The sequence below is a fragment of the Triticum dicoccoides genome, chromosome 6A (assembly GCF_002162155.2).
Source record: "Triticum dicoccoides isolate Atlit2015 ecotype Zavitan chromosome 6A, WEW_v2.0, whole genome shotgun sequence".
Lineage (NCBI taxonomy): Eukaryota > Viridiplantae > Streptophyta > Magnoliopsida > Poales > Poaceae > Triticum > Triticum dicoccoides.
The window spans coordinates 97011491-97022954 of NC_041390.1; the positions used below are offsets into that span (position 1 = coordinate 97011491).

General features: G+C 44.1%; 1 protein-coding gene across 1 annotated transcript; it reads left to right on the forward strand.

Moving 5' to 3' along the window:
* The first annotated feature begins 7991 nt into the window (after positions 1-7991).
* LOC119315269 (probable protein phosphatase 2C 10) lies at positions 7992-11087 on the forward strand. Its single transcript, XM_037589934.1, has 8 exons — positions 7992-8254; positions 9092-9219; positions 9328-9426; positions 9517-9675; positions 9859-9945; positions 10037-10128; positions 10375-10449; positions 10537-11087. The coding sequence occupies exons 1-8, from the start codon at positions 8058-8060 to the stop codon at positions 10744-10746; spliced, it is 1047 nt and encodes a 348-aa protein (XP_037445831.1). The 5' UTR covers positions 7992-8057; the 3' UTR covers positions 10747-11087.
* Positions 11088-11464: the final 377 nt, after the last annotated feature.

Consider the following 11464-nt stretch of genomic DNA (forward strand, 5'->3'; position numbering starts at 1 on the left):
ACCATGCTCATCCACTGTTATGTTTACCTATGAGTACTTATTCCGCTGCAAGTAGTTCTTCATTCAGGAATTTTGTCAACCTGAAATTCCTTAGTGAAGATTTCATAAAAATCACCTATTCATCCCCCTCTAGTCGATATAACGCAATTTCACTATGGAAACAGCCCAACGGATTAACGGGTCACAAACGGTCCCAATGTAACCACGGGTTGAATTTGGCCCACAAATGGAACAGGCCAGTAACAGATCGTAACTAACCGAATTCTAGAAATGATCCCAAGAACAAATGGGCCCTTAGAAGGCCGAAAGTTAACACGGGTTGTAAACGGCCGACAGAATAATGGGTCGTTAATGGGTATAAAGTGATACACTACTCATTATGGGCCAGTTTCATCTTGGGCCTTTATTGGGCCCAGAGTTACGAAGGGCCTCATATGGGCCGAAAGACATCATGGGCCATACATGGGACGGAAGTAACAACGGGCTGGAATCATATTGGACGGCCCATATGAAGCTACTGGGCTTAATTCCGATAGGCCATAACGGGCCGGGAGTTAGCGGGTCGTAAATGGGCAATATACGAACAGACCATTAATAGGCTTTTCGTGGGCCGGCCCGTTACCTTTTGACCAAGTCAAACGGGCCGGCCTTTTCACTGGAATGGGCCTCTGTTGGGTCGTGCCACGTGTCGACGTATCATAGGCACCTCCTGTCCAATGAGTGGATGCCATCTGTCCCAATGGTGAGCCAACACGTGTTTCCTCTGGCCAATGAGAATTTTACACGTGGAAAATCGCCATTGGTCTGGGCTATTAACGGGTTATCGAATCCAAAACCAAACCCGATAGCTTAACGGCGACCTGTTATGATGGATGCCACATGTTGGTCACCCTTGACGAAAACACTTATATGACGCGCGATTTATCGTCATGGAAGTGGACGCTTCCATGATGATAATTTTGGTAATGTCATGGAACACTTCTACGACAACACAGGTATGACTATCTTGATTCTGTCATAAAATCGTCATGGATGTACATGCATGACAGAAAATGTGACCTACTGTACTGTGACAAACACATATCATCACGGAAGTGTCTTTTTTTTGTAGTGCAACAGAGAGTTTGCAAGCCCATCTCAGTGAGACCGAGATCCCATCGGTGAGACCGAACTGATTAGGGTTTCTGGCAGTGGCTATGTCAAGTGAACTCGGTGGCGCCAGATGAATCAAATCAGTGAGGCCGAGTTTGACTTTAGGTTTAGGACATATCTGGAAATGAGAAAGTGGTTGAGGGCTTTGGAGCATATCCACTTTGAGCACGTAGACCATTAAGCAACACCTCATCCCCTTTTAATAGTATTGGCTTTCCTATGGACTCAGTGTGATCTTAGATCACTAAAATAGAAATGAAGAGTCTTGACCTTTTGCCAATCTTCTGTCCTTAGCTTCTTGAAGGGGTTCCACGTCCCCTTGTCCATGCCACGCCTTTGTTGAACTATCTGAAATATACTAGATAAAAAATATTAGTCCAACAAGAGATATGTTGACATTAATTACCAAAATCACCCAGGGAGCACTTGTGCTTTCAATCTTGTTACCAGAACTATAGATTGGTGCTTGTGGGTGACTAGTAGTGTTGATTGCATCTTGTAGTTGATTACTATATGGTTTATTTGGTGGAAGATTATATGTTCAGATCCATTATGCTATTTAATACCCCTCCGATCTTGAGCATGTTTATCACTTGTGAGTAGTTACTTTTGTTCTTGAGGTCGCGGGAGAAATCATGTTGCAAGTAATCATGTGAACTTGATATGTGTTCGATATTTTGATAGTATGTATGTTGTGATTCCCTTAGTGGTGTCATGTGAACGTCGACTACATGACACTTCACCATATTTGGGCCTAAGGGAATGAATTGTGGAGTAGTTATTAGATGATGGGTTGCGAGAGTGACAGAAGCTTAAACCCTAGTTTATGCGATATTCCGTAAGGGACCGCTTGGATCCAAAAGTTTAATGCTATGGTTAGGATTTATCCTTAATACTTTTCTCGTAGTTGCAGATGCTTGCGAGGGGGTTAATCATAAGTAGGATGTTTGTTCAAGTAAGAACGGCACCTAAGCACCGGTCCACCCACATATCAAATTATCAAAGTAGCGAACACGAATCGAATCAACATGATGAAAGTGACTAGATGAAATTCCCGTGTACCCTCAAGAACGCTTTGCTTACTATAAGAGACCGTTTTGGCCTGTCCTTTGCCTCAAAACAATTGGGCTACCTTGCTCCACTTTTTGTTACTATTATCATTACTTGCTCGTTACAAAATATCTTGCTATCAAACTACTCTGTTACTTACAATTTTAGCACTTGCAGACGTTACCTTGCTGAAAACCACTTGTCATTTCCTTCTGCTCCTCGTTGGGTTCGACACTCTTACTTATCGAAAAGAGCTACAATTGATCCCCTATACTTGTGGGTCATCAATGTCCACGGTTCAGCTATCGATCATTGAACGAAAGGGGTTTTGTTCATATCTACATTTTAGCGAACCTATAGGGTCACAAGCTTAAGGTAATCACAATCTATTGAGTGTTAGTGGAGTAAGAGTTATGAGAAACTATTTATTCGAAATAATTTTGAGAGGAACCGGAAGGTCGGAGTTTACTGGGTAATACCGGGAAATGATATACATGACGAAAATATTTACAGTGACTTTAAATAAATGATAAAAGGCTCTAATATTGATTAGGAGGCTTTTAGAATTTATTTAATTTCAACAGGCTAAAGAAAATACTAAAAGGCTTATTAGGGGAGAGTTAATGGGCCCTATTGCCCATTAGTGGAGGTGCCACGAGTGGAGGCCGAATTGGGGAGGTGGAGTTGGATTCCAGCAGCCACTATACCAGCGCAAGGGGAGGGAAACCCCTCCCAAGTCGGCCACCCCTCACCTCTCCCATACACCTATATAGACTAGAGGTTTTGGCCCTTTTTAGACATAAATTTGGGAGCCTCCTCTAGTTCTCTAGTTCTAGTTTTGGTTCTAATTGATCCAATTAATGCTAGATGTAATCCTCTCTAGTCCTCATAATTAGAAGCCTAGTGTGGTTCTAATCTTCTCCCTCTAATTCTCCGGCATCGGTTAGCTCTAGACGGAGAAGCGCCACCGGATTGTGAAGACCATACGCATGCAAACTATGGAGAGCCGTGCTTTCGGTCTTCCATTTGAGGGATTGTTCATGAATGGTTCAAGTGATTTCATGTACGATCTACACCGATTCTTCTTCCGCTGCAACTCAGAGTTGGTAATGATCCGATCTAAACCTTTAATGCATCTTCATAGTGTTCCTAGTTTGATCGCAGATTGATTTTTTCTACTACGTTTCCCAATAGCCAAGTGCCGCAATCAGGGACGGACATGCGCCCCAAGGCCTTGTTGGGCCCCTGTGCATTGCCTTAGCTCCATTCTTTTGCCTATAAATCCCATATTTCACGAAACCCTCGGTACCAATTTCTCCATTTTTTCCAACGCCGCAAGTTCCTTTTCCGAGGAGATCCAATCTGGAAGCACGTTCTGACACCCTGCCCGAGGGGTAATCCATCACAAGAGGCTTCTTCATCAACCTTGATGCCTCCATGACCATGTGTAAGTAGTTCTTGAAGGACCTTAGAGTCCACACCAGTAGCTAGATGGCATCTTCTCTCCCTTGTGATTTAATACAAATTTCCCATGAGCTGCCTCACATGATCATTATCCAAATGATGTAATCAGTGGTGTGTTTGTTGGGATTGAGGAATTTCCACTTTATGACCAGATTGTTCATTGAAATAAATTGAATCTTTTGAATTTTCCTTGTTGTATAATTGAATAGCTTTGTATGCTCTCCAATCTAGTTGTTTTCTTTGGCCAAGTTTGATGGGTAGTTCTTCAGAGGAAGTTGTGCGGTGTAGTGAGTTCTAATCTTGTGGTGATCTATATCCCAGTGACAGAAAGGTACAAGACACATATTGAATTGTTGCCACTAAGAATAAAATGATGGTTTCTTTATCACACTTGGATGATTTACTGTCTACATTATGTCATCTTGCTTAATTGCAATGCTCTATTTGTTATGAACATAATACTTTGATATGCATGTTGGATAGTGGTCCTGGGTAGAGTATTAGTTGTAGGTGAAGTTGGATAGCGGTTTACATATGACACACATAATGCCTATATGAGATTATACCGTGAATGATCATAGCCATAAATATAAAAATTGCAATTTAATCGCTGCCTAACTGTAATTTGTCCACCACCCTACACTGTTATGTTTGGAGAGATGCCACAAGTGAACCTATGGCCCTCAGATCTATCTTCTTATGCTGAAAGCTCTGTCGAAATATTAATTCTTTGTTGTACTGTTTCTTTTCTTTTATCTACCTATCAATTATCATATGTTGCAATTTAATGATGTAACTAGCAAGACAAGAAGCTTGACAACCTTCTTGACGTCTTGGGGTGAAGTTTGTTTTGTGTGCAGGTGCCAGTGATTTTGTTTGCCAGAAGAACTCCTTCGGGTTCGATAAACCTTGGTTCTCTACTAAGGAAAATACATATTGCTAGGTTACTTCACCCTTACACTTGGGGGTTAGCTAGCCACTCTTACGAGAGAGCAAGCAAGATTTTTGGCGCCGTTGCCAGGGAGTTTCTCAGAGTGCATCCACGTCAACGTTCAACTTGGCGTCTCACGTCTCGGGCTACAACTGAAGGAAATATGCCCTAGAGGCAATAATAAAGTTATTATTTATATTTCCTTATATCATGATAAGTGTTTATTATTCATGCTAGAATTGTATTAACCGGAAACTTAGTACATGTGTGAATACATAGACAAACCGAGTGTCACTAGTATGCCTCTACTTGACTAGCTCGTTAATCAAAGATGGTTAAGTTTCCTAGCCATGGACAAAGAGTTGTCATTTGATTAATGGGATCACATCATTAGAGAATGATGTGATTGACTTGACCCATCCGTTAGCTTAGCACGATGATTGTTTAGTTTGTTGCTATTGCTTTCTTCATAAACTTTTACATGTTCCTATGACTATGAGATTATGCAACTCCCAAATACCGGAGTAACACTTAGTGTGCTATCAAACGTCACAACGTAACTGGGTGACTATAAAGATGCTCTACAGGTGTCTCCGATGGTGTTTGTTGAGTTGGCATAGATCGAGATTAGGATTTGCCACTCCGTGTATCAGAGAGGTATCTCTGGGCCCTCTCAGTAATGCACATCACTATAAGCCTTGCAAGCAATGTGACTAATGAGTTAGTTACGGGATGTAGCATTATAGAACGAGTAAAGAGACTTGCCAGTAACGAGATTGAACTAGGTATTGAGATACCGACGATCGAATCTTGGGCAAGTAACATACCGATGACAAAGGGAACAACGTATGTTGTTATGCGGTTTGACCGATAAAGATCTTCGTAGAATATGTAGGAGCCAATATGAGCATCCGGGTTCCGCTATTGGTTATTGACTGGAGATAAGTCTCGGTCATGTCTACATAGTTCTCGAACCCGTAGGGTCCGCACGCTTAACGTTCGATGACGATCGGTATTATGAGTTTATGTGTTCTGATGTACCGAAGGTTGTTCGGAGTCTAAATGGTCGAGACATAAAGATTAATATATTGGAAGGTTATAGTCGGACACCGGAAAGGTTCCAGGGGTCATCGGATAAATACCGGAGTACCGAGGAGTTACCGGAACCCCCTGGGGGTCAATGGGCCTTCATGGGCCTTAGTGGAAATAGAGGGAAGCAAGGGAGCTGTGGGGCGCGCCCCCTAGGCCCAAACCGAATTGGTTTAGGGCTTTGGGGGCCGGCCCCCTCTTTACTTCTCCCCTCCTATTTCCTTCCTCTCATAGTTGGACTAGAAAAGGGGGAGTAGGATTCCCCCCTTGGGGCGCACCCCACCTCGGGTCATATCGTTGCAGTGCTTAGGCGAAGCCCTGTTTCAGTAGCTTCATCATCACCGTCATCATGCCGTCGTGCTGACGAAACTCTCCTTTGACACTCGGCTGGATCTAGAGTTCGCGGGACGTCACCGAGCTGAACTTCTGCAGATCGCGGAGGTGCCGTACCTTCGGTGCTAGGATCGGTCGGATCATGAAGACGTACGACTACATCAACCGCGTTGTCATAAGGCTTCGCTTACGGTCTACGAGGGTACGTGGACAACACTCTTCCCCTCTCGTTACTATGCATCACCATGACAGATCTTGCGTGTGCGTAGGAATTTTTTAAAAATTACTGTGTTCCCCAACAACAACACCATTAGTTTATCGATCTCCATAGACCACAGGGGTGTTAGGACGCATCTTCTGGCGCATTTCATTGATGGAGTGGTTCACTTGTCGATGAATTCCCTGAACGATGGCTCCATGTCTTCGATTGGCCTGCAAATCAAACGGACACACAAATTTTCAACAAAAGTGGGCTAGTGCTAGGGAATGGCAGTGGGGTGGTTTATGATACCAGAAGTTATGGTACCTGATATATTATCTCTCTCACACACACACACACATAAACTAATATGGTTCAAATCATTACATGGCAAGCGAAAGAGAAGGAAAAACACAAAAAGCTTAAAGGTAAGCCGGTAGGTAGCCAATCGCAGTGATCCACCGGATGCCTCCTATATGTTTGTGCTAGGGCCAAGTACTGGTTGCAGATGAGCTCGACGTAGTGCATATCCATTCGGGTTCTCTATACATGGGGTTTGGTTTGTGTGTGCATACAAGATAATGTATTGGTGTCGAAATGTCTTTGTCACCATTAGTTGGGCAACACATGTCAGAGACGCGACACAAGAATGTGACAAAAAAATTAGGATGTTGCTCAAATCAATAACTCCAAGAGTTCAAGCTATCACTCTTGAACCAAGCACATTGATGTGAGCTATCATTGGATTCGAGATGTTGTGAATTCCAAGTTGCTCAAACTCGAGAAGATCCATACCGATGATAATGACAAAAAAATTTAGGGTGTTTCTCAAATCAATAACTCTAATTTGCCTAAAGTATTTTGGCTAGATTTTTTTTCATCCAAAGGTTTAACATTGAGTGTTGGGTTGCTTATCACTGCTATGCAACGGCGGAGACAGCCCCAGGCAACTCGGATCGCACTGCCCGTGGTTTGAAGGTTGATTCCTTCGTTTAGCATCATTGTAACTACAATGCTACACTGTAGCTACGGTCCTCGAAGGTGGTCTGGGACGGACGAGGGCGTGGTGCAATCCTGGCGCCGCCACTGCTGCTTTGTATATGTGGTTCATGATAAAGACTAAATAAATACTCCCTTCGTTCGGAAATATTTGTTGCAGAGATGCATAAAAATGGATGTATCTAGAACTAAAATACATCTAGATACATTCATTCCTCCGACAAATATTTCCGGACGGAGGGAGTAGTACATAAGATGTGTGCAATCCAGTCAAACTTGTTCAGTACATTCAAGCTCTAATCATCACACTCAAATTAAGCTCCAACCAAAGACACATTAATTATCCGCAAAGATTAAATGAACATTTAAGTGCTCGGTTGTAAAGGAGTACTCGCACGCTCTATGCTCCCATTCGGAGTGAGTAGTTTCTATCAACGGTGACAACACTTTCCGTTCAAAAAAAACGATGACTATACTTTGCTAAATCTACGACAAACAATACACCAAAATCCAAGCCAAGATTGTGACAGAAACAATAATTTCCAGAAACAAAGGCGACAAAATAATGGCACGAAAGAAAACCAGAAACATAAAGCAGAGCGGGGTGAGGTGTACACGCAATAATAGAAGGGGACGGAAGCAGGGCGTTGACCGGGCACGGGCGGGGGTCTCCCCTCCCCGATTCCCGCCACGTCACCCACCCCGCCGATCGTTCTCATCCACTCCCCTCACCTCACCTCTCTCTCTCCACCTTTCCTCTCTCCTTCCCCACCCCACCCCCACCCTACCCCCTCTCTCCGCCCCCAATCCCGATCTCCCTCCCCCCCTCTCGCCCCTCTCATGCATGAGAGGTCGCCGGGGCCATCGCTAGCCGCCACGCGCCTCCCCTCCCCCGCCTCCCTGCTCCTGCTCCTGCTCCTCTCGCTGTCCCTGCTCGCCGGGCGGTCGCACGGCTGGTGGTGCCGCGAGGACGACGAGGGGTGCTCCCTGATGGGGTTCAGGGGCGACGACTTGCCGGTCACCGGTGGCGGTATCAGGTGAGCCGCCCGCCCTTTCTCCTGCCCGCGCGTCCTGGTTGCTTTGCGTGGCTGGTTTTCTCGCGGCGGGGCTCGCTGATCCGTTATGGGTGCTCGCGTGGTTCCGTAGCCTCTCTGTGAGGGAGAGGAGGAGAGATCCGTAGCTGTTGAGAGGCGAGCGTGCCGCGGTAGGTTGCCTCTTGCCTCTGCCGTGCCTGGTGGTCTGGGCGTCGAGTGGGTATGGGCGAATTCGTCTGGGGCATGGGTTACGGGTGGCAGGCAGCCCTTTCGATTGGATCTGTCCAACTGGCGAAAATAAATTCGGGGGTGATTTTAGTTTCATGCTCGTGTTTTCGGGTACTAAATTCTCCGATGGATCACATGCCACATGGGCGAGAAGTCCTGCCGTGAGGATCTGGGGAAATGAAATATCGATCTGATTTGGCTGCTGTATTAACATCTTCGTGTCCACACGGTCTTGAATAAGTGTAATTAAAGGCGTTACAGTGAGATATATATTAAGAGATTCATTAAATAATCATTGGAGCAGATAGAAATCCATGGCATGTCTAACCATATCTATGTGAGATACTGAGATACTTAATCATGTAATTTATGAGACTCCACCAATTTACTCATATGTGCTTTTCTACCTCGGAAGAAAATTTGATGAAAGTGAGGACAAATATGGGAATTTGTTACCTCAAAATACTCTGTTTCATGTATTGGAAGTACAGAAAGTAGTCGTGTTTCAGAAGTATGACACATCTGGTTTCACACGAAATGCTGTATAATTGGTGCTGTGAGCCCGTGAATTTGGACCTTCTGTTAACTGTTTTTCCCCAATTGCCATTGCAGTGAAAAAGGCAGGTTCAGTTATGGGTTTGCAAGCTGTGCTGGGAAAAGGGCATCTATGGAGGATTTCTACGAGACAAGAGTGGATGATGTTGATGGAGAGACTGTTGGGTTGTTTGGCGTATTTGATGGTATGTGTTGCCTTGTGCCAGTATTTTTATATTAATTGTTCAGGGTTTTCATATGTCAGCAGCTCCTTGATCAATTGTGTTTACTAGTATAGTTGGCTTTTCATACAGGTCACGGCGGAGCTCGAGCAGCTGAATATGTGAAGAAGCACCTTTTCAGCAATTTAATCAAGCATCCGAAATTCATGACAGATACAAAGGCTGCTATTGGTATGCCTATCATTCATAAACTATTGTGAACCTAAATATTTCTACCCAGGCAGAGTGTGATCATGATTTCCTTGTGTTTCTTCTCTGCAGCTGAAACATTCAATCATACCGATTCAGAGTTCCTGAAAGCTGATAGTAGCCACACCAGAGATGCTGGCTCAACTGCCTCAACAGCTATTCTTGTCGGTGGTCGCTTGGTGGTTGCAAATGTTGGTGATTCTAGAGCTGTTGTTTCTAAAGGAGGGAAGGGTAAGTCCCACTGTCTGTAATACTGTGATTCGTGCACTCTTGGTTTCATCGGAAAGTTCATATGGTTGTGTTTTTTCTCCATGGGTACATGGCAGTTGAAACTGACTGCATAACATAATCTCATGTAATCTCATTTCACTGGCGTTAGACGATCATGATGTTTTCTGCTTCCCACCATTTCAGCTATTGCGGTTTCCAGGGATCACAAACCTGACCAGACAGACGAGAGACAGAGAATTGAGGAAGCTGGAGGCTTTGTGATGTGGGCTGGTATTTTTACGAGGCCTAAAAAACTCCCTACTTCAGCAAGTGCTTTATTACTAGCATCATTCCTGTTTATTTACTGCTCTTTGTTTTGCAGGGACATGGCGTGTTGGTGGTGTTCTTGCTGTTTCTCGAGCATTTGGTGACAAACTTTTAAAGCAGTATGTTGTCGCTGATCCAGAGATCAAGGTTTGGCTTTTGTTTCCTTGCCTAGTTCTCAACTACAACCTAGACTTGCAGATTTTTGATTAGATATTCTAGGTAGTCTCTTTATAGAGATTTCTTATTGACCAGTGCAATGTGACTTTTCATCCAAGTTCTTCATTGTTTTTGTGCAAGGAAGAAACAATGGGCACCCCTTCTTACTATAAGGGGAAGATAAAGGCTATACACTTGGTGATTGAGCCTTTTATTTATTTATTTATTTATTTACAGGAGGAGGTAGTTGACAGCTCACTTGAATTCCTTATCCTTGCTAGTGATGGGCTATGGGATGTTGTAACTAACGATGTAAGTGCATATTTACTGAAGATTCTCCTTGACATGGTGCTAGTTCCCTGTAGTTTCAATGGGTTAACCCAAATATTCAATTTCCAGGAAGCTGTTGCCATGGTCAAGCCAATAGAAGATCCTGAGCAAGCGGCGAAGGGACTACTTCAAGAAGCTTCTCAAAGGGGCAGTGCTGACAACATCACTGTCGTCATTGTTCGCTTCTTGGACGGAACGACGACGTCTGCCGGAGATGGACCAAGTGAGGAGGTCGCCAAGGACCAAAGTGAGGAGGCCGCCAAGGACCAATCTTCATAGTTCTTGTTCCTCCACGGCGTTGTATCCGCTGTTGTATCTGATGCTCGAAGTAGATGTCATGTGGCGGCGCCCTCCCGTGCTGCGAAACCAAACTGACTTGGCCTGAGTTTCGTCGTTGTTCCATGCTCCCGGCTATCCTAGATGGTAGGTAATGTCGGAACACAGGGGGATGGTGAGGCAGTGTTGTTACCATATGATCCAAGGGGTACTTTTTCTTTCTTCATGCTGAACCTTGTACTGTGTAGCTTCTATGCTGGTGTTTCATGCTAGTGATTTTTAGCAGTAAATGCATGTAACCTGACTATTTGAATGATTTGAACAAAGTTGTGCTCATGGTGTCACACTACAGAGTTCGGAGCTCGATTTTATTTAAGCTTTCCTTGCGGAGCCAAAAACAAACTCTTTTATCCCTCTTCGGAATGTCGATATAGCCACATTTGGAGCCAGTTACGTATTCAGAAGTACTCCCTCCGTAAACAAATATAAAAGCGTTTAGATTACTAAAGTAGTGATCTGAATATTCTCCGATGAACTCTTTAAGCTTCACATAAACAGTAGAGCCAAACAGTTATGGATCTGAAAGCAAAAGGCCAAACTTGATGCATATGCCGATGAACTCTTTAAGCTTCACATAAACAGTAGAGCCAAACAATTATGGATCTGAAAGCAAAAGGTTAGATGCGCCTGGATTATTTTAGTGCAGTATATGGTGAAGACG

What these genes read in the sequence shown, in the direction of transcription:
- LOC119315269 (XM_037589934.1), top strand. Translation starts at nt 8,058, where the DNA reads ATGCATGAGAGGTCGCCGGGGCCATCGCTAGCCGCCACGCGCCTCCCC. An exon ending in AGATACAAAGGCTGCTATTG is followed by an intron (nt 9,427 to 9,516) that starts GTATGCCTATCA and finishes TCTTCTCTGCAG; the next exon opens with CTGAAACATTCAATCATACC. An exon ending in AGGCTTTGTGATGTGGGCTG is followed by an intron (nt 9,946 to 10,036) that starts GTATTTTTACGA and finishes TTTGTTTTGCAG; the next exon opens with GGACATGGCGTGTTGGTGGT.